Genomic DNA, 22920 nt, shown 5'->3' on the forward strand with positions numbered 1-22920 from the left:
ATCCAAACTGCGAAGTCTAGCATTCGCTATGATACGTGACCTGAGGCCAAGTCAGCCAGGATAACTGATAACATGTGTGTGTCCAAAGAATACCTGCAGAAAAGATGCCAAGGGTGAAAGTACAGACAGGTTGGCTGTAGTTGGACTTTTTGGACTCCAGGCTATCCGAGATGCAGACTGAGACACAGTACTCTCTGCCAGGGGCCAGATCCTCCAGAATATATTTTGTCAGACTTTTTGTGTCCCTGAACTGCACACAGAGACCAATGTTAGATTAGTACAAGACTCAGAGGAAACAACATCACAAGTAATCTATTACTCCCATTGATTAAACCACAGGAAGTCATATTTTGAGACTGTGGTGGTAATTTATGCAGTAGGTGCAGTATGGGCATATTGCATAAGAACTAAACTCACAGTAAACACAGTGTTTTTTACATTAGCATTAGCGTCTGATATGCCTTAAAACTCATGGGTGTGCTGGACAAACTCAATGGATGGCATCTTCTTACCTGTAACTACAGCATCATGCCCACATCAACACAGACCATTGCATATTTTAAGCAATTCTATTTTAAATGCCCACTTAATCCTGTTAGTTATGGTGTCACAAGTGGATGAATCAGTGTCAGTAAACCACTCTGTCAGTCCATGTACAGTACCTGGATTTTATCAGTACTGCTGCTCTCGATCTTGAGTGTGTATTGAAAACTGTCATAGATCGTCCTTAGGTGTTCCATGGGAGGCTGAAGGTGTACACATATATTTCTGCCACAGGGTGTCACAGTCAGCAGTGGCAGGTCCAGTTTAGCTGCACGACAAAGACAGAGTGACAGAAGAGATACTTCAGTTACACAAACGCAAATTTCCATCACATGACAGAATCACTCGACAGGATTGTCACGTAATTTACAAGGAACAAACAGCTGACAAAAATGATCTATGATCTATGAGACATTCTGTGTTATAGGATATTACTGTAATATCTGATACATTCAGAGACCCTCCATCTGGCTTAAACAGGCTGTAAATGGACTGTGGGCTTTTTGCACTTCACCCAGCCTCAGGTAACTGCTCTTGGGAAAGTACTGTCTGGGGTAAGTGGGTATGTTGGTGTGGTTGCTAAAGTTAAGGTTATATGTTTCAAGTCCGTAGCTTTTGCTTTCATTTCATTTCAGAGTTTATTATGTTATCCTCTAAAAGCCTGATCCAGCAGTCCGGTAATTACTCCTTATGCCTCACCTCTTGCTTTGGTGGATAGAGCCGCTGTCAATAACCACCTCTTGCTTTGGTGGATAGAACCACTGTCAATAACTTTGTGTTGTGGAATGTTAGAGGAGCCAATAACCTGGTCAAGTGCGAAAAAATACTGACTCGCTTAACTTAAAAGCTGATCTGTCTTTTTGGCAGGAAACACAGCTGAGGCTCAAGGAGCATTCTCAGCTGCAGAGGGACTGGGAGGCCTGATTTATCACTCAGCTATCACAATGTTGGGCACAATCTTTGGCTCCCATCCTGTTCTGGTCAATGTTTATGCACCTAACTGGGATGATGCAAAATGTATGTCTTCTCTCTTAACCTCTATCCCGAGTTTAGGTCGTATTGGGGAGAGATTTTAAGTTCATCATGTTAGCAGCCTTGAACAGGTCCTCTAAAGTTAATCTCTCCACTTCTAAATCCTCCTTAATAATTCAGTTCATTCTCAGTCATATGTGATGCATGATGTTTTCTCCACCCAACAGACACAACATTTCTCAAATATAATGCTAACAGTCCATTTCAAGACCCTTATAAAGAACACTTCCAGGAAGGTTACTGTGAACCAGTGTGAGATCAGTAACTGTGCTGTATTTTGTAATTCCTCTAACTCTGCTCGGGACTGAAGCCTGTTTGATACTTTTTTCAAAGGACAACAGATTTGCAGTCTTAGGGAGGAGCTGGAAAAGGACAGAGGAAAACTCCTCGGCATTTTCTAATGTCCTCATCCTGCTTTTGTAATCTGTATTTAGGAAGTCCTTGAAAAATAATTCCTTTCCGCCAATGCTTTACGAAGCTCCAATAACACTGTTACTGAAGAAGGATAAGGATCCCCTCAGCTGTGGCTCTTATTGCCTGATCTCCCACCTAAATTTGGAATATAAAGTAGTTTAGTATCTTTTAGGAGGACCCTGAGGTTGTGATCTTGCTTGAAGCAGAATAAGCTTTCGACCACTGAGCTGAGCGTGATTCCTTAAATTTCACACTAGATCATTTCAGGTTTGGTTTTGAAACGACGAGACAAAAAAAAAGTTTAGGACACCAAAAAGTGAAACATCCTGTAGATGTGATAGAAAACAAGATTTTTCAGCACTGAAGAAACTGCATCACTTCCACTGTCCTGCAGCAAACAATTCCTACAAGTCAACTTTAGGTGACTTCCAAAATCCTCTGTCTGAACAAAGACAGTGATGGAACAAAGTGTGTTACTACACCCTCTGATGCATCTTCAGGACAATACTGTGCTGCAGAAAGTAGGACTGTATATTGCTCTCACGGTGGAGAGGACAAGGCAGGAACAAAGAAGACTTCATCCTAAAGCAAGATCATGACACAGAACATTAGAAGACCAGTAACAAGACAGTGGCTTCACATGATGAAGCTGGTTTGGGATGAACTGGCCACAAGGTGGAAGTTGGGCAAACTTGATTGATGATTGATTGATTGATTGGTTGGTTGGTTGGTTGGTTGGTTGGTTGATTGGTTGGTTGATTGATTGACTGATTGATTGATTGATTGAATGAATGATTGATTGATTTCAAGTGTAGAGAGAAGGTGAGTGTTTTCATCTGCTGGATGAGTCCAAACATTTAGATTCAACTCAGTTCAACAAAAAGATTCAATGACTGATATTGATTACTTCTTCAGTGTATTACCTTTGACCAGTAATATACATATCTACACAAACAGTACTCATAAGATGTTCAGTACAGCCTTTTACTGAAGCTCATGAATGTGGGTACCATTTAACAGTAAAAATGTTAACTCGTGATGCACAATTTCCTAGTTGAATAAAAGTCTCTTGTAACTTGAACTGAAACACTTCATATCAGAGAAACAGTAGGGTGAGTTAGGTCAGATAGTAAAGCCAGGTTTACATCCCATTTTCAGTTCTGTGCCATGCACTAACATAGCTGTTCAGGGCTGCAAAGTGTTATCTTAATGACCATCATCTACAATGGTCTGCTGTTAGTCTTACTGTTAGTCTCAGGAGAGTTCCATACTCACTATCAAAAAAAAATCATTTTCAACTTTTATGAAAAAAGTTCCTCAAAAAAAAACAAAACAAGGGACACGTATTTTGCATTGTTGAAAAAGGTTTTCATGTATACAATCAATCAATTCACAAGTTCACTCAGCGTGTGCTGTACTCAACCACAGCGGAGACAACACATGCAGTCAAGCAGGCCTGTGACAGTGCTCTCAGAGCTAACTGGGCAAAGAGAAATTTGTGTTTTTTCTTTATAAGTTGTAGTGGCAATATCCTATTCAGAGCATGACATGGTAGGACCGTTTGGCATCTCTTTAACCTCATCTAGTTTCAATGGAGCACCACTTACTGTGTGTGATAGGATTAAATTCTTTGTAGATGACTTCTTGTGAGACCTGTGCTTCCAGACGCGCCGTAAGCTGGATGAAGTAGACTTTTCTCGGGTCAGAGAAAGCATCTGTTAGGTTGCAAACCAGTGGGTGCTGGACACGCTCGCAGCCAGCTGCTGGCATCCAGGATGATCCCCTACAGGACCAGAGAGGAGCGAAAGCAGCACACTTAAGAGGGTGAAATGAACCAAAAGCTTTTTTAAATCTTCTGCAACAAAATGTACAGAAGATTTAAGTTCCACAGGCGAGTGAGTATTAGTGAATGTTAGCTGACTGCTGAGGTGACTGTCAGCACTTGTGGTTTCACATCAAAGGCCTACCACTGCCTACATGTTAAAATGCATTTATCATAAAGCACATGCAGGACATGGTCAAGCATCAGCTGTTGATGTATCCCTCCCACTGTAGATGAACTGAGCAGAACAGAAAAAGACTTAATATGGATCTATGACGTGCGGCCGATCTCTGTCTCTATTGTGGCTAGGTGTGACATGGAGGCTTGCTCATTAAACACCTGTTCTAACCTGCGTTGTGCACTAGAGACATAGTAGTTCAACTCAGCACACTTCTCTGTAACTGACAGCTCTTTCAAACATCTTTAGGTGTGTGTGTCTGTGAGTGCCTCTTTGTGTGATCGTAATCTTTTTCCCTTTGTAACCCAAGTGTAAAGTGTCTGCAGCAGAAGGACTGTATCTGACTGATGCTAGAAAGATTCCCCAGGACATTGTTGGCATACACACAAACATAAAACAATTTAAAACACAAACACAGATAAAACCCACTTGTCTGTGTTTACAGCGACTTGGTAGTAGACTCCAGTGGGTGTCCCTGGTCCCGGCTGCCATTTCAAGATATGAATGAAGTGGTCTGAGTTCAGGGTAATGTTGACAGGGTGGGGCAGTTCACTCATAGCTAGAATACAAACAAACTGGACATTAACATGGAAATGCAAATATAACAGATTTCAATTTGATATGTACCTAAGTTACTTCTCCTACTGTTTGCTTAGAGACAAAATCATGAGTTATCTGACTTATTGATAATATTCTAAGTGAATCAATCAATCAGCCAGACAGTATTTGTATAGCACTTTTCATACAAACACAATGTAACAAAACACTATGGTGGGACAGTTTTTACAGTGTTGAAAAAACTGAGGAGGTCACTGCTGTTTTGGAATGTTGTGGTGGATAATGATTCAGTCTCCATGTGGGATTTAATGATGTCAGGAAACTTTTCTGTACACACTTTCATACTGATGATACATTGGGGGCAATTCAGGGTTCTGTACCTTTCTCAAAGACACTTACAGATGCAGCCTGGAGGAGCCAGGGATCAAACCACCAACCTTCTGATTGGATGACCTTCTCTACCTCCTGGGCTACAGCTGTTCCACTGTTTTCCCGGCATGGAGTAGCTTTTCAAACTGTACTGACACACACCCAGTACGTGGACCGAACCAAATCAGTTGGCTAGCCAGCCCCATGCCCAGGAAGCTTATAACTTAAAATCCAAGAGACAGATGACTAAAATCTTATTACCTTCTTAAAACGCTGTGGTAAAAGCATGAGAATTTAACACCGTGGAATAAAAAAGTGGATAAAAATCTCACTTTTATGGCAGAACTCCTTACAGACATACACAACCAGTGACGTATGTGTTATTCTGTGCTCAGTCATGCTGCATAATTCAGTGACATGCCAGAGTGAACTCCACCCATTTAACGCATCAGAGTACTGCAGATGTAGTGATGCATAGAGATTCAGAGGGTGCGGCCTTGCTTTCAACTTCAGAAAATGGCTGATGGTTGGTTGAAGTAATGTTATCAGTTGCTTTTGTTATTTCTTCAGTTAGCTGGTTTGTGGAGGACGGGTAGAAAAGGATTTCAGAAGGTTGGTTGTTCCTGTGGCAGTTTTTTCTGTCTGTCCTTTTCCTTTGTCAGGTCTTCATATTAACGGTGGTGAAGTAGTGCTGCACGATTTGAGGAAAATGTGCGATTGCGATTATTGTGGACAATATTGCGATTTGCGATTGCGATTACGATATTATAAATGAATGGTGTCATGAGTCCACTTGCTTGAATATCAAGGACAACACATACAATAATGAGACACAAAAAAATACAAAACCTGAAGATTATAGACTGTTCCAAATAACTTAATATCAAAAGTTAAAATATTAAAAAATAAATAAATATTTTCAAAATGCATCCGCGATTGTACGTTGTGGTTCTTTCAGGCGGTTTTCAGTTTTATCTTTCACGTTACTTGGTTGGGCTTTTATTTGCATGCGCTCGTCGAATTTTTCCCTGTGTTGTCTCAAATGTTGATAGAGATTGTTCGTATTACCTCGGGACGTAGCGACTTTAGCTTTGCAGGTTTTACACTGCACGTCTTGCTGCTCAGGGTCGCCTAATACTATTAATATCATTCCTGGACAACTGGGTAAGCAAATCGAGCGCACCGTCACTACGACCTGCCCCGTGCGCAGATTATTGCAGGTTGCAGAAACTAATACTAATAGTATTACTTGCGCGCATATTATACCTATTTCGTGGCCACAAATTAGTATTTCGTGCGCACGTTATACCTAATACGTGGCCTCGAATTAGTATTTCGTGCGCACGTAATAGCTACTTTGTGGCCATAATTTAATATTTTTTTTGACCATGTCACTAGAGGGGCTCCGTAGCTCGTCCATCGTGTTCCTCCTCAGCTTCCATGTCAGTCACTACTGTTTGCTGAAAGCCGGGTAGTCACGTGACCACACCTGCGGCTGCCCACAGCGTGTGGATGTGGCGTCAATTACTCCACATTGGTTTACATTTAATCGCAAATCGCAGTCTTTTATGCGGTTACGTAATCGCACAGCGTGATATCGCGATTGCGATTGCGATTAGATTAATCGTGCAGCACTATGGTGAAGAGTGCTCATGTTGGCTGTGTTAACTGCTGTGTTTCACTATCATCTTGCACAGCTTCCAAATAGCCTGTCTTGTCCGCACGCTTTCATTATTTTTTCCACATTTTACCGTAAAGACGAAATACTGCCACACCCATGACTTCAATGTAGGTGTAGGAGTATTTTCCAACTCTATTTCTGTCCGTATTACCTAAGTAATATAGTTTTCCAATCTTCCATTTTCCTATCTGTCATTCCATAGATAGAACATCTAAACACGATTCCATCTTGATCTTTCATCTTAATTGTAAATTTATCTGATAAATAAAACTACAATTTTAGAATAGTGGATAGTAAATTTCCACTTTTATGTAACTAATTTTTGTATAAGCAAAATCGTACTGATAAGCGTTACACAGATGCCAGGTTTTCACAAGAAGAATGAATGTATGGAATAATAATATAAAAAAACAATATCCCTTGTTCTGCTGTATCTTTTTCTTCCATTGTCCATTGTGAGCATGATGTTATTGGACTGCTTTGCTGAATCAGTGCAGTACTTTTTCAACAAACGGGGCTTGTGCTTAGTCTAAATTAGGGTTTTTGGATACACAATAGAGCCTCATTCCTTATTTAAAAAAAATCCTGTTCTTTTCAGTGAGAGACAACCAATGTGCTACTATGTTTGTTGTATGTAGCTGAATTACTGCAGTGCTACGTGTTGTAATGTCAACTGATGGTCAGCTTATTTGTCAATATTTTATAATCCTGCCATCTGGACCAAGAGTCCCTGAGGGGGAAGATCATTCACTTAAATTGGGCCTTGTGTCAAATACCTTGTCTCGCACGCCTTTGCTTAAGAGGACAAAATGTGCTGCCTTCAAGAGAAACACCTCTAGTGCAACTGTGTTTCGGGGATATGGAAGGCTGATGCACAACATTATCTGACTGTGTACTCACCTGACAGGACCTGAGGCAGCCATGTGAGTATCCAAATGAGGGCAGTCATGACATCCAGTCCTTCAACCCTTCAAGAAGCCACCACACTCCTCTGGGCTCTCCTGCTGCCTCCACTGTCCATATTCACTCTATCTGTCATAACAATTCTGCAGTTTGATTGACTTTCACTTGTAATCACACATCTTACTGGTTCTATACAGTGATTAATATGAAATTATGTCAATAGCGTCTGGAAAATGAACACGTGATGAATGTCAAGTGGGTATCAAACTACCCTTTTCCTTACTTATTTTCCAATGACTTCATGTCTGAAATTTATTTCTACTGTAAACTGAGCCACCATTTTAACATTGTGTCAAATTAATAGCCGTAGCTTTGCCTCGGTATCGTCTCAGTTAGCTTAAAACATTCCGTTTAACGTTACTTTCATTAGGAAAAACTTACAGAATTGTGAACTGTTGCCTGAACAGATGCCGTTATGTATCGCGAGGTAGAAGACAGACGGAAGACGGATTTCCTTTGTACACATGTAAACTAAGCGACGAGCCAAAGTTTTTATAACAAGTCAAGCAGACTAGAAAAAAATGTTTGTAACATGCCAGCGTTTGTTTAATATCACAGCTATCTGTCCTGAGAGGGCTCTCCGTCATCTGTGCTTTCCGCTACAACAAACGGCGCAAGCGTCAAACGGAAATTCCCGACTACACTTGCTCCTGCTGCCTTTAAGGACCTCACCTTTGCTACAGCTGAAATCCCAAACCAGCGCGATGTGGCTGTTCGCACAAAATGTATCGTACATTTATCGCAAAGAGCGTCATTTTCTGTATGGAAAAGTGAGGGTGTTCATGTGTTTTGTTTCACAGTCGTATGACGACAATGACCAAAACTTGACATTTACTAACTCAACTGTGGTAGCATACACCTGGAAAAAGACAACAAAGCAGTCTGTTATGTATGTTACATTACAAATATTAAAGAAATAATAAACAACATACGTTCTAATGCTGTCAGGTGAAGACAGGATTGCGCCACTTTAACCTTCTCAAAGTCATGTTTTGCGTTTTCGGGTAACGCATAATCCAACAAACTTGGCTGTAGAGTAATTACAATTTGTCCGGCAGTTCCTGAAGGTAGCATTGACAGTGGCTTTTGATAGGAAATCACGTGACCTTGTAGAAGCAGAGGAGCCGTTAGGGAGGGAGGAGGCGCTGCTCATCGTGGGGAGCGCCTTCAGTTGTAGTCGTCTGTTGTTTGTAAGACATGGAGGCAGGAACTGCGCTATAATGAGACATTATTAATGTCCAACATTAAGACTAAAACCACTCATAAAATGTCTTTGTCATGTAAGGAACAGCACACACGTGTTCATATAATAGCACTTGCATACCACATACTGATCACATCACACTGTTTATGACGCTAGAAGATAAAAAAAAAAAAAAATCAGAGTACTGTTCTTTATTAACAGGATATTATTACAATAATATTATAACATTATAAAAATATTCTACAGTATGATCAAACAGTGGCTTTGGAATGAATGAATAGTGCCTCCATTTCCACTTCTCACAGATGTGCACAGCACATCACTAAAAATAATCTTTTTTTATTATGAAAATGTATTTACTTATTTGATTCTGGTGAACACATTACATTCAAAAACAGGTTAGAATCTGTCTGAATTCCATTTAGTTGCTTCATGGTCCTATATTGTTCATTCTGGCTCACTGTGATGACTTACTGGGACACTTAAATATTACAGAGCCATCATTAATATTACAAGTCCTGCCTGTGTTTTTCCTGCACTGACAAGTCAAAATGTCTGCTATTAAAAAGGCCCCTATAATAAACGTATGAAATTTGCATTTATTTACAGTGGCTTGGCTAACATGAGGCATCTTTATTTGTTTGGCTTTTCAGGCCAGGCCTGTGAGTCCCAGGATATATCCCAGTTTCTGAGCTGTTATTATGGGACAGACTTGATATTAGATATTGGAATTACTCGGAAAAAACGTGATATTAGTCACACTTATTAACATATTAACACGAACATGAGCCATTTACAAATCAGAAACTGATAATTATGGCAACTCCAATATGACATGAATGTGACATCATCTTGCTGGTTTAACAGACTTTTTCACAGCAGACATGTTGACTTGTCATAGCAGGAAAAGTGCAGGTGTAATTAGGCTACGCAATTCCTGGAGAACATGTAGTGGGACTATGTTCTTACTGCTGGCTGCTAAACAGCGTGATTTTTATATCCAATAAATGACCACTTTTTATTTTGGTTTACTTGGTAAACATCTGTTGAAATGCAATCTAAACATGATTTTGTGTGTCTGTGTGTTTGTATGTTTGCAGTGAAAACTGTTGAAGTGTGTGTAAACCCGTGTGTGTTGTATACAGATTTGTGTATACAGATGTGATTGTACACATTTGCCCGATGTTGCTGCTAAAAAAAAAAAAAAAAAAAAGTCTGAGGAATGAAATTTGTGGCCATGAGGACAAGTTAAACAGAAATTTTTCTCCAAGTCTGTGTGATCACCCACACTAAGCTCTGAATATTCTGTCCATTCATTTCTATGGGAAAAACTGTCCACGAATTCTGAAACACATTGCAAAGAAAAGTAAGTAGAGGAAAGATAATAACTAGAAAATGCATTTCCTCGAGAAAATGCAGTGTCAATGCTGATGGCTGAAGTGAAGTGCTGTGAAGCAATGCTGATATAAACTGAAAAGAAGTGAAACGTGTTGAAGCTGAAATGTAAAACAGGAGCTGGGAGCTGAAATGACATTCTGCCAAAGCTGGAAATAGAATTAAAATGTAATAAAATGTAAAACTAAAGTCTCAGTGGACAGTTTCTATCAGAAAAATGAACTGCATCCTCAAACAGATGCAGGTATGAGTTTCTAACAGCAGTTAACAAGGAAAGATAGGTCTCAGGACTCAGTTTTAAAAGTGCCCACATTGTGTTTTTCTCAAGGGTGGGAGAGCTTAACGTTGGACCACAGACTATATGAAGAGCAAACAGTGGGAACACTTGCACAGCAATCCCACCAATTTTTAACAATTTTTAAAACTGGGCTCCCAGTAAGCTATTCACTGAGCAGGCATGAGCAACGGCAAGACCCTGTAACTGTTTTTAATTACACCTGCGGTTTTCTTGCCATGACATGTCAAAATGTCTGTTGTGAAAGAGGTCTATTAACACAGGATGAATTTGCATGCAAGCATGTTATCCGGAGCACCTTACAGAAATAAAGAAACAATGAGAAGACCGAAGATTAAACAGAACCATAGGCTCAAGCAGGACTTTCAGCACTCATGAACACTACCTCAAATGAAGCTCATTTGTACATTTACAAAGTGCTAAGAATACTTTTTTTTACTTTGTATCTTTTAAACATTATATGTTTCATATACAAATATATGAAACATATAAAACATTTCTCTTTTCTTCCCATTTCTGGACCCGTGCTGGCTTGTTTGGTGCTGGTACTGAGAAACAATTTCTTTTCAAAGGATGTGGATGTGGGAAGTTTGCTGGTGATGGACCTGTAACGGAAATGTAACACCGTCCCTGTCTTTCCTTAAGCACAGGAGAACAGACCAAAACAACAAAACCAAACCTCTCTAACTTCATCAAATATTTCAGCTGCACTTTTCCTTTTATAGAAGGGAGTGTACCTGCCTGTAACAAATGCACTACACATACACAAACACAATACTCATCAGAGCAAATATCGCGTGTGCCATATTTGTGAAGGATTTGTCCTCTTCCTCCACCTCCTCTTCTTGTGCTTCTCACATGTGGTGTCTTACTAAAACAGATTTTGATGTACCAAGAGGTGTCTGCGCGCCTGCCTTAACACCAAGCCTCGTAAAAGTCTTCATGTGTGTATTAACTCCACAGTTGTCTGATCATGTGACTCAGTTTGTGAGTCTGTGTGGTTCAAAATCCCTTTTGGGATGGTGGGCAGCAGAGTCTCTAGATCAGATAGTTTCAAAAGGTCTGTGAGAGAGTCTCTTGTATTCTGCTCTTCCTCATCTACACACAGTGCAGAGAGGGTGACTGAAAACAGATTGACATCGCCAGAGCTGTCAAACCACTCCTCCTCCTCGTTCATCTCTTCCTCGGCCTCCTCCTCACCTGTGACGTGATCCTGTAGTCCATTTTGACCCTCTCCAGGCGTGAAAGAAACCTTTGCGTCTTCAGCTTCGGCTTCATCTTCATCAAGACCCTCATGCACGACCCCAACATCAAACTCTGTGTCTGGTATCTCCACCTCAGCTGACAATTTATAGTCCTCTGACACAGCTGCCTTGCTGTTCCCCCAGCACAAACTGTCACCTGAGGAAAACTGTGTGTCTCTGAACATGTAGCCGTTCATCACTTCTTCTTCCTCCTCGCTATCCACAGTGGCAGGATGTGGCATTGTGTGATTGTTGTGCTCCCTCTGTTTCTCTGTCGGCAGGATAATGTGGACCGGGTCTGTGGTTGTCTCTTCTGGGGTCAGGGTGCAGCCTTTTCTCCGAGTCGGCTAGAGTGGCAAAGAGGGCACGAGGAGACAGAGACAGAGAAAGGAAAAGGAGGAATGACAGTTCAAGATGAGGATGACAGTAAGACAGTGTAATTGATATGTCAACTCAAAGCTGCACCATCAAATACAGTATAGTATCATCTATTCAACCAAATTAAATTATGGTGCTGGAAACTGGTCTAAGACTGCAAATCTTCAGTGTGAAACTTCAGGGCTCAATTGAAGCTTGCCCAGAAGCTGGATTTCCTGAAACTGAATCATTTCCTTGGCTAATCCTTTTGGTTTCCTTTGATATGCACAGTTTACTGACATCATAACACAGGATTTTGGGTCCCTAAAGAGTCCATTTTAATTAGAACTACTTCCTCAGTGATTCTGACATCTAAGGAGTATCTGAAGTAGTTGAGTGAAACATGAAAAGGTCCTGAAAAGGTTTCTCACATTCACACATCTTGTGAAATGGGTTTTTTGGAAAATTACCAAAATGCTTAAAACGCATTTGTTTTGAGAACGAACAGAAATGAGGATGCACACTTGATAACTGTCTCCTCTTGGAGGCATTCAAGGTGTTGCACTCTATACTGTACACAGAACTTATTCAAACCCTGCCTTCTTTCTCACCTCCTCACACCTGGTTAAACACTGTGTGTAAGGTGGATGTGACTGTAGGATTGTCTTTTTGAGAAGGCTATAAAAATTGTCACACCATTGCCAGAAGCGGCCTGGCCAGTCTGATGGCTGCAGCACGTTCTGTACGCACCTGCATTCAATGCCTTTTTCCTGATTTAGGTAAGATATCCAGAGATAGCCCAAAAGTTTATACCAAGTTTAAATGGGGTTAAATGTCATTTTTCAATACTGTGAGAACTACACAAATTCCATTAACCATCATTACATTGGAGCAGTAGCAAGTCTTGATAGATATCTCAAAGCCTGACTTGAAAGAAAAGGGAAAAGAAAACTGCATGGCTAGTGTTGGAAGTGGACAATGTTAGAGAGCCAGCATTCAAAATACAGAACAGGTAGTGGATACTGTGTGCTCGGCAGATTACAGACAGACAGACAGACAGATAGATAGCTTAGACTTACAATTAGCACTCCAGGCAGAGGTGCCTTGAATTTACAGAGAAATCCAGTGTAGTAGAGGCAAGACAAGGAGGTCATCAGGATACCCACAACTAAACTCACAAAAGCAGCAACTCCACCTAAAATAAGAGGGTCTGAAGACACACATACATACACAGTCATAAATCTTTCAGTCTGGAAGTGTTTACTGGACAATGTGACAAAACGTGCGACCAACATGTAGGTCTTTATTTTCATGCAGATCCAGGATGTGAATGTACCTCTGCACTGGCAAACTACCATTTTCCAGAAAAAGGTTATTTCCTTGCCTGATGGGTTGGTAACTCGAAGTTCCAACAAATCATCCAAAAGCATGGGGTAACCTAGGGCAATGTGTGAGTGAGTGTATGTGTTTGTCATCATCATTTTTTGTGCTACCCGGAGTGACCTACTGCCAGTTTATGTAACAACATGTCAACTGCGTTCCCAGATTAGGTATAGGTCTGTCACCGTGTCAGGCAATTTAAACTACTACTTTGCACACTGACTGTAAGTGGTGTGTGTGTGTGTGTTTTTCAAGTCATTTGAAATTTGAGATTGAGAATTGTGGAATTTCACAATTCTCAATATCAACCGGACGTATTGGTACCAAATACCAAGTATTGTGACACCCCAAACTACAATGTAATAATTGTAGTGACTATCTGTCAATAGATTCCTTCACTTTAAATCAAACAAAAAGAAAATCAACTCAATTTAATTTAACCAAATAATCACTAGTGCACCATGGGTACATGGTTTACGCAGGCAGTAAAAATTCTAAATCTTGGCATCACTTTTGTAACAGGTTTATTTAGCCCATTTGCAGGCAAACAACAATGAACAAGCCTGTCCTTGCTGCCTCTCCTGCTCTGGTAAAAAAACCATAAGCCCACCCAGGTGCATTCTGGGCCACTGACCTACCTACTTACCTATATAACCTAGGTGCTCCTAGCGACAATAAATCCCAAATCTAAGTTAAGTAAAATAAACTAATCAATAACAAATTTAAACATTCTAAATAATCCCCAAAATATAACCCTAAAATAAACAATTTTAATCAACAATAATCTAAATAAATAAACAAACTGGCAAAATAGCTCCTACAATAATGATCCCACCACCACATATCCAAATATGCCAGGAACCTCTGGCCATGAAATTACAAAAACTGCACTGGCATGCTCTCGACACACAGAGCTTGGGCCATTTTGTGTGCTTCACACCACGCCCTTTTAGAATCAGAATCACATCCGAGGAATTTCCTGTGGTATTGCTGGTACATACAATAAACATAAATAAACAAGAACTGAGAGACTAAGACAAAGCACAAAGCGCACCAACACACTGAGGCCGGTACCCACAGCGCCATCTTAGATGTCTCACAAGATTTCAGCTCAGCATCTTGATAATTGTACCATAACACTGTTACAACTAACATCAGCTCTGAAAGTTCAGCTCACCTCTGTGTGGTTCCACAATGCTAGTGAAGGTGCATTTCCAAGCAGATGGCTGAGTGTTTCTGTTCACACGAATCATTGTGTGCACCTGTATACAGTACTCCACACCTTCCTTTAAGTTGCTAAAAGTGTAACTCTTGCTTCTTATTTCGCAGTCGGAGTCCTGCAGGTTAAGAAAGGAGAAAAAAACATGATTGAAATTATTAATTGGAGACATATCCACACCCCCAGCACTCCATACTGTGATTCAGTCACAATACTGGATTTAAATCTTGGTTTCACCACGTGCCTTCATTTTATTTTTTCAAACTGTCAACGACATCTGTGGGAACATGAAAATACCTTTCAAGATATGACATGCTGTAGGAAAACAAGTTAAAAATAAAGCTTTTACTTTTCCCAGGTCTGCATAGGGAACTCTACTGGACCGAATCACAAACATATAAAGTGGAGAGGCTGCAGATGGCACTATTTCCCATCCAAGGAGGAAACTGCAGTTTCAGTTCTACTAATATTTGTTAGAGACAGAGCTGCTCTGACAGCAGAAATAATTATATTGAGTTAGATCTGAAAAGGGTGACGCGTAGTATTCAATTACACTGAGAAGCAAAGCAAAAAAGTATTAAAAAGTATCAGTATGGTGTTCCTAATAAAGAGCTCTGTAAGTGTAGTAATAATATACAAAACAGTTGAAGAAGAAGAAGTAGAAATGTGTGGTGTGAAATAGAAAGGAAATGGATTTCTCACCACTTTTTTGTCTCTCCTCAACAAGACTCTGAAATGAGCATCGTAGAATCTCAGGATATCATCGATTCCTGAGCTTCTGTCAGCCTCTGGTAGTGATATGTTCATTTGGATGCAGTTCCCACATCCAGCCAGTGAGAATGTTGGAGGACCTATTATGGCTTGATGCACACACACACACAAAAAAACCCCAATTATTTTCAAATTTATCATTTATTCATTTTGTTTAATAAATGATAAAACTAACAGATTATAAAATTTTTTAAAAAATTCATCGACTTCTCATTTCAGTACGAGTTAACAGTTAGCTTAACTCAAGAGTTGCTACTTGACTGAACAGATTTACAACAGATAGTAAAAGTAGTAAAAAGTAAAATAAGAAATTACTGCTGCAGTAAATTTCTCTTGGGAAAATCAATAAGGGTCACTGCAATCTACTGTCAACAAATAATAATATGCCATTCGTTAAATCCTACTCAACATACATGCAACTCAAAAGACACTCATGTTGACCTACTGTCTGTGTAAGGGCTAAAAGCGTATTTGCTGGACTCTGGAGACAAGGTGTGGTTGTAGAACGCCTGGACAGTCAGGTAATAAGTGACAGGATGCTCTTTTTTCTTGAAGGTCATTTTAAATGATGTTGTCGATACTGAGCTCAATCGCTGTTTCTTTTTCCTCCCATTCACCCTGCACAACGACAAACATGTTATTTTTACATCACAAAGCCTGCAAAGCAGTGTGACTGTTCCCACGCCTTCTTTAAACAGAATTAGAACAGCTGAAGTGACTTTGCTCAACTTTGTAAAGCATGGAACCCACTCATTCCTGCTTGCAGCTTAGTAAATGGTATATGGACTGCATTTATATAGCGCTGTTCTAGTCACATTCACCCATTCACACACACACTCATACAGCAATGGGCACATTGGGGACAATTTGGGATTCAGTATCTTGCCCAAGGATATTTCAACAAGCAGGCTGGAGGAGCAGGGGATTGAACCACCGACCTTCTGATTAGTGGCCAACTCTGCCTCCTGAGCCACAGCTGATTGTTGATTCAGCTGGCTCCTTCTGTTGAGCTCAAAAAAGGATAGAACAGCAAATTGCCGCTTGTGGCTATATTTAAGTTTTTGATTAAATGCTTGTGTGTTGAATGAACTTCCTTCCTAGTGCTGTAGTTGAGGTGTCAGGTTTTGTGCAATGTGTTTTAACCCATCTGTGTATACTCCAATGTGGGAAAGTCCACTTGTTTTCTACTTGTCTTGCACATGTTGTCTTGAATTCTACCCTGCACCTGTTGCTCTCTTATTCCCCACTCTGTCTGTTACTGCTGTATTACAAAGGCATTATCACTCATGCTTTGCATGCATGTGTTTGGTACTTTAATGACACTGAAAAGGAGATGTGTGATAGACAGAGCCTGTTTATGTAACCTTAGAAAAGGGATCAGTTTGGAAAGTTTTAAAAAAAAAAAAACAGTCAAAAGAAACCCAGATTCCATTAAAAACAAAGTGTGGTTGAAGTATGGTTAATATGAGACAATTGTGGTTCACATGAGACAAGAAGAGACACCAATAGAAATCAGGCCTGCAAAATTCCAGGAAAAGATAGGTTTGCTGAAAGTTTTGACACAAGTAAAAACGCACCAACCAAACCAAGGGAAACAGAAAGGGACATGCCCAGTAATGCCCAGACATGTCCTTGAGCCTGGGTACAGTCTACCATATAAAATATAATGTACATTTGGTGATTTTTCCGTTGCTCCTGCAGGACTGCTCATGCTTTTGAACTCCGTGTTTGCGGAATAAAGCTTTCTAGATTCAACTTCTCTGATCTCCTGTATTTGATTAACTTTAGTGAGTTTTCTCAGTAGAAGACTAGAACATTTAGAATTCTGACAAGAGGGTCCATAGTCTGGCCAGAAAAATCCACATCATAGTGACCATGTTTGTAAGAGGTCTGATGATGGAGACTGACATGCCACAAAAAAAAAATTGGCCTCCTGGGAGCACAATCCATTGTCACAACAATCCCACTCTTATTTTATACTGCAGATGTATAACATTTCCCTACAGCCCTCTGACTTTAGTGCATATCAAAGCTCGTAAGACCTGCAGACACCCTGGTTGGGCCAGAGGGAGCTAGCAGTGCAGGAACAAGGAAATGACCCCTTGCTACTGTATTTGAACATTGGCTGCTGCTTGGATGGGTCTGGCACCCTTGTTTCTTAACTTCAAATTGAACATTCTCAAATCAAATCAGGCTTTATTGCTACTTTGCCGTACATATAACTGCAGTGCAGACAAAATGAGACAGCGTTTCCTGGGATTAGGAGAGTGAAGGTCAACATAGAAAAAATAAAATAGTAATAATAAATACTAAATAAGTACTAAGAAAAAGGAAGGAAAACAAACACACTCAAACCCCCCCGAACATATTGCAAGACGCCCTATGTGCAAAAATTGTCCAGTGATGTCCATAGCAGCTACTGTCAATAAAGTGCCAGTGCTGCGCATAAAAGTGACCAGCGCCAGGTAAAACACCCATTTAAGCTGTCTTTGGTGGATATGACTGTGGTTGATTCAGCTGTTCAGTAATCTAACAGCTTGTGGTAGGAAGCTGTTGATGAGTCTGGAGGTTCTGCCTTTTATGCTCCGGTATCTTTTGCAATGGCTGAAAGGGATAATCTCACATCTTCAAGAGTTTAACTGCCCTGACTGAGATATACACAATGCATCAGGGTCACCCTTAGCTAAGGAGAGTTAGTTTTCTACTCTAGGGTGACATTTATTTGTCACCCTAGAGTAGATGTAGTGCATCTAAATAAAGTAAATAAAATGAATAAAATGACTGCATTGGTTATTAAAAGTGCAAATGGGGGTACTATGGCTGGAAGCAAAGGCTACACAGAGGTAGAAATGAGTGCCTTCCCCTCTACTGCCCTCCTGGAGAAAAAATACCACCCCCACAAGCATCATAGAGGGAGAAATAATGCGCCACTATACGTTTCTGTAAATAAGTAAATTTTGCTCAGGGTTGCACCAGTTTTCTTTGGAACAGTTTTAATTTTCCAAAAAGGAAAACTTTGAGAAAATCAGAATGATTTGACAGAGGTTATGGTATGATCACGTGAAATTCTGTTCACAAAAATCTAAAGGATAATGTTGGTTCTACTTTATTGTTCCATTATTTCCATCATTGTCATTAAATCTCATGAAAAGAAAAAAAAAATGCTAGTCCATCTGTCAGTCCTTTCTGAATTAATTTCCCTGTTTGGGGCACTCGGCCCAGAGTCAATTGAATTACTACAAATCTGAATGTTTCTGAACGAAAATCTTTAAAGCTGCACTAATCAGTGTCTACACCTGGACAATGGATGAAATAAATAAGTGTAAAGTTAAAGGTTCTATGTTTTAAGGTCCAAATTCTGCAGAACAAACTGTAAGTTACCCACTTTAAACCCGCCAAGCTGATCCGTTGGCCACTTACAAGCAGCAAACACAAACTACAGACTGAAAACTGATGTATTATCAACTTTTAAGTTTATATGGTAAAGTTGCATGTATACAGTTGCCTATTTGCACATATGGTAAACACATAGCAACATCAGCTTTGACTTGGAGTTCTGTTGGACACCTGGTGAATAAAGTCCAATAATAGCTGTCCTTTTAGCTCTATGTTTTTGGGCTACGCTGACTCCACAGAGACAGAGGCTTTTTAGGTGCTAAATCGTAGTCACTAACTTCGTCTGTTGTTTGGCGCTGAGAAGGTAGTGTACAGTGAACTTTTTCGCTGAAAACAGCTGCCTTCTGTGGCTGTTAAAAACACTATGTGAGTGCTGAGACAAAACCACAGAGTTATCACTCAATCTGCACTTCCTCTTATTTACACTGATAATTTTAGCTTCCTCTAGCGCATTGCTTTGGTTTTCCACCAGCAAGCTCCACTCAACCTTTTTCCAGATACTGCGCCAGCTGTTTTCAGTAAAAAAAAGTTTTGTGAAACCCAGTCAGTTAACTGCCCAGCATCAAACAACAGATAAAGTTAGAGAGCAGCTGGTGTAGTGGAGCATTTAGCTGCTGAACAGCCAGATTTGTCCCTCTGGAGTTGGTAGAGACCAAACAGAGAGCTAAAAGAGAAGGGATGCTGGACTTAGATTCAACAGGTGGACAAAAACACCAGCCCAGATGAATGATCATGTTCACCTTAAAAAATGTTAAGGTGATAATATGTCAATGTTGTATTTTCAGGTGCCAAAAAAATACAGTTTTAACAGCAAATGTGACTCCACCAGAAGGATATAATGTAGTGCATTTTTGGGGCTGTTGTGGATTAATCCACATGTGCTCCAGTGACAATTTCTGGCACCAAGACAATGGATCTAGGATTGAGCCAAAATAAACTGTGTGTGTCTAAACAGTAATAAATAAGCATTTCACCCAATCTTTGTTGGTTTGGGTCTGAACATGGGATTTGTAGACAAGAAGTACAAAGGAAAAATATCACCAAACTTATCCTGATGCTGAAGCCGACTAACATTTTCATATACATTATCATATTAGTGATTCCAAGTCAAATCCACCCATGAAATGAATCATGTGTATTCCTCTCTATAATCTGATTGTCAAAATAAAAGGTTAGATCATCTGAAACTGAATCACAAAAAAAAGAGTACTCGAATCGGTAGTTCCTTCATAAGCATCAGTCAGCCTCTCTGTGGTCACAGCTGGATCGCACACAGTGAGGTGCCACACCAGACGTTTAGTGGATGGAAACCAACAACACTGTGGCACAACGCCCCAGCCGCAGTCAGAGAAAGCAGAGGTTAAAGGGAAGAAAAAGTACCTGGCAGTCAGATATTCCATCAAAGGAGAAGCTCAAGTAAAACCATAGATAATAAGACAGATCAGGTTCTGATTTTCATATCTCCTGCATCAGTTTTATACAGTAAGATAACACTTTATTCACCAAAGCACTGAGATCTGACATCACGAGATTACAACATTTAAAAAAAAGGTCAAGCTGCAAGAAACATGAGCAGTCAGATAATAACCACCAGGTTGTAAACCAGAGGACAGGTTAGCCAGATGAGCTTGTTGTTTTCCTTACATCAGAATACAAACAACACTTTCTGGGTGGGAGTAACAAGCACTGTTCAAACCTGACGTTTAAAATTCTAGTCAAGGTCCCAACTTTTCCAAAAGTACCCAGTGTGTCATGATTTATGTTTAGGATGGAATGATGCTAAAGATGTGTAAAACGGTCTCTATAAATATACCCCCCCAAAAAAACGGAACAAGCAGATAAAGAACATATATTTGAAGTTGATGAATATGGAGTAAATATGGAAAAAAATAGCAAGAATGAAACTACTGTTCAGAAATCTAAGGGAAACACTAGGACTGATTATCTTTGTAATTTTTTTTAATGATAGTGTCAATATGATACCTGACTTAATTAATACCACAACAGTTTTCTTGACAGAACATTTTATACCCATTTAATACAACAGTTTGAACTGATGTAAAGTGCAAAGGGAAGTTGAATTTGATTGCTCAACTTTTCTGTCTAGAGGAAAAGCAATGTATAACCAGTTAATAGAAGAATGCTGTGGAATTCCCCAGTACTTAACTGATTCAGGGTATTAGACATTATACAAGAACCTGAATGATACCTTGATGTAATTTAGACTGTGCTTCACACCACTTTTCCCTCCTTTCCATTTGTATATTTTGCTCATTTTATTTTTACTGATATTATATGAGTTAATTACTTTTTTTCCATAACCTTATTTATCTCAAAGACAGAGGAGAGAGTTCATTAGCATATTGTGATGCTATGTTTTTTATTGTGGTCTATGCTTTGCCATAATAACCTTTCTTAAAATGACAATAAATATATGGTTTACTAAAAAAAACACAAATAATCAAAATATTAAATGCCAGCACAAGTTTAAAAATCTAAATTTTTGTAGCGTAATGTTGTTTGAAAGAAAGATTTAATTTTGAATTTGACCAGAAATTCCTTGTCAACTTTGGCTACTTGACAGTTTGAATGCTTGGAGCTACAGACTTCAAAATATACAGAATACAGTCTGATGGGGCACGCTCTCCTACCCAAAGAGGAAATCATGCGACTTGTGATAGGAAATAAGAACAGAGACAGCCAACAAAATGGTGGACAGAGAAACTACCTCTTGAAGATTCTGTACTGTGTTCCTGGTGGGGTGCCAGGTCCAGGATCCCAACGCAGGACATGGTGGAAGTTGACAGAGATGACAGAAACATTGACCGGAGCAGGAAGGGAACTGAACACTGTGTGAACAAGAAGTACACACATTATGCAGTCTGACTCAAACAGTGTGGTAAACACAAGGAACGGGACTAGGAACAAAAACACACCTGGCAGAGTGCTTTCATGATCCATCAGCACTGTTAACAGTAAGTGGGTGTGTAGAGGATAATGGTATCTCAGGTATTCAACAAATTACAACCTGCTCTAAACATCTGATTCACTTCTCTGAGAGAGCCTGGTTTACTCACCATAGTCAAGCAGTAACACTAGATAAAGAATGAGAGGCAAACAGTTCATCCTTTCGTCCTTAGAAAGCACCAGGTGGTATGTTTGTCTCACCGTCCGCACACTGCACTCTTCAGTGTCTGCAAACAGAGAACAGTTTCATATACTCATTGTGAAGCAGACATACCAGACTATCTCGATATAACAACGTCATTTTTTGGTTTGTTTTATTTAATTATAATAAAAAGCGCCAAATATTTTCAGATTTCTTTTTAAGCTGACAGAGTTTATCTTCTGTTTGAGCTCACGCAATGGAGTCAGAAGGCTAACAGGAATATTATTATTAACAGTTTAAAATTTCAGCCGACAACTAATTTTCCTACTAGAGTTGACCCATTTTTAGGATGGCGTAACTGACCCACCAATAGTTTACGGAGCAGTTCTTACACTTGTAATAGTGTACACCATGAAGAATTAAACTGACCTTAACTACAGCGCTTTTTTTCCTAAGCCAGCTGCTTGTTGCTCATACCGGCAGCTCTTCCTTCGTGAGCACGCAGGTCAGCATATTTGAGTGTACCTGAGTGGCTAACCTGGCTGATTAAGAGAGACATTTCTTACTTTTTAAGATAAAGTGGTTTTAGCTGACAGCCAAACGGAGCAGTGACTTACCAACACACACAGCCTGTGAAAATCACTTCAGAGGCCGAGAAATAAAAGTGAAATGATCGTAAAGCTGCCCTCAGTCAGAGGGGACCTTCTGCGCTGTCAACAATCTGGTCTCAACTCTGTGAAGTTATGGCACACGCAATACAGCGCTACTTCCGGTATCACCTTCAAAGTAAAGTTTTGCTGTTGAACAGTAAGACTTTTATTTTTAATAAAGTACCAGAGTGAAAGTACAGTATACAAGAGGAATATGTAGTAAGCCTTAGTTTAACCCAATTATGAACGCACTCATTATATACAGTATTTGACTGCTGTGATTGCTATCACAGATAATAATTATGGATTATGAATATTATTATGGACCACTGTCGAACGG

General features: G+C 39.9%; 2 protein-coding genes across 4 annotated transcripts in view; both read right to left on the bottom strand.

Moving 5' to 3' along the window:
• LOC121194766 (interferon alpha/beta receptor 2-like) overlaps window positions 1–8178 on the bottom strand; it is a 29479-nt gene extending 21301 nt beyond the window's left edge. Inside the window, exons 1-6 of one of the 2 annotated variants that reach the window (XM_041057781.1) lie at window positions 7942–8178; window positions 7498–7625; window positions 4419–4548; window positions 3597–3772; window positions 663–811; window positions 94–250 (exon numbers count right to left, since the gene is read on the bottom strand). In XM_041057781.1, the coding sequence (XP_040913715.1) occupies window positions 94–250; window positions 663–811; window positions 3597–3772; window positions 4419–4548; window positions 7498–7546 (661 nt within the window). In that variant the 5' untranslated portion in view covers window positions 7547–7625; window positions 7942–8178. Of the gene's footprint in view, window positions 1–93; window positions 251–662; window positions 812–3596; window positions 3773–4418; window positions 4549–7497; window positions 7630–7941 lie in introns of both variants that reach the window. The other variant, XM_041057780.1, reaches the window with a different exon arrangement.
• A 762-nt stretch (window positions 8179–8940) lies between these two features.
• Window positions 8941–22666, bottom strand: LOC121194295 (interferon alpha/beta receptor 2-like). 2 transcript variants are annotated; one of them, XM_041057082.1, is made up of 9 exons: window positions 22548–22652; window positions 22360–22472; window positions 21899–22015; window positions 21550–21670; window positions 15871–16043; window positions 15357–15514; window positions 14613–14772; window positions 13135–13265; window positions 8941–12045 (listed from the first exon to the last, which is right to left on the bottom strand). In XM_041057082.1, the coding sequence occupies exons 3-9, from the start codon at window positions 21945–21947 to the stop codon at window positions 11395–11397; spliced, it is 1443 nt and encodes a 480-aa protein (XP_040913016.1). In that variant the 5' UTR covers window positions 21948–22015; window positions 22360–22472; window positions 22548–22652; the 3' UTR covers window positions 8941–11394. The 2 variants fall into 2 exon arrangements, with proteins under 2 accessions (XP_040913016.1, XP_040913017.1); XM_041057083.1 differs by lacking the exon at window positions 22360–22472 and having other exon boundaries at window positions 22548–22666.
• Window positions 22667–22920: the final 254 nt, after the last annotated feature.

Source organism: Toxotes jaculatrix, chromosome 15 (genome assembly GCF_017976425.1).
Source record: "Toxotes jaculatrix isolate fToxJac2 chromosome 15, fToxJac2.pri, whole genome shotgun sequence".
Taxonomy (NCBI): domain Eukaryota; kingdom Metazoa; phylum Chordata; class Actinopteri; family Toxotidae; genus Toxotes; species Toxotes jaculatrix.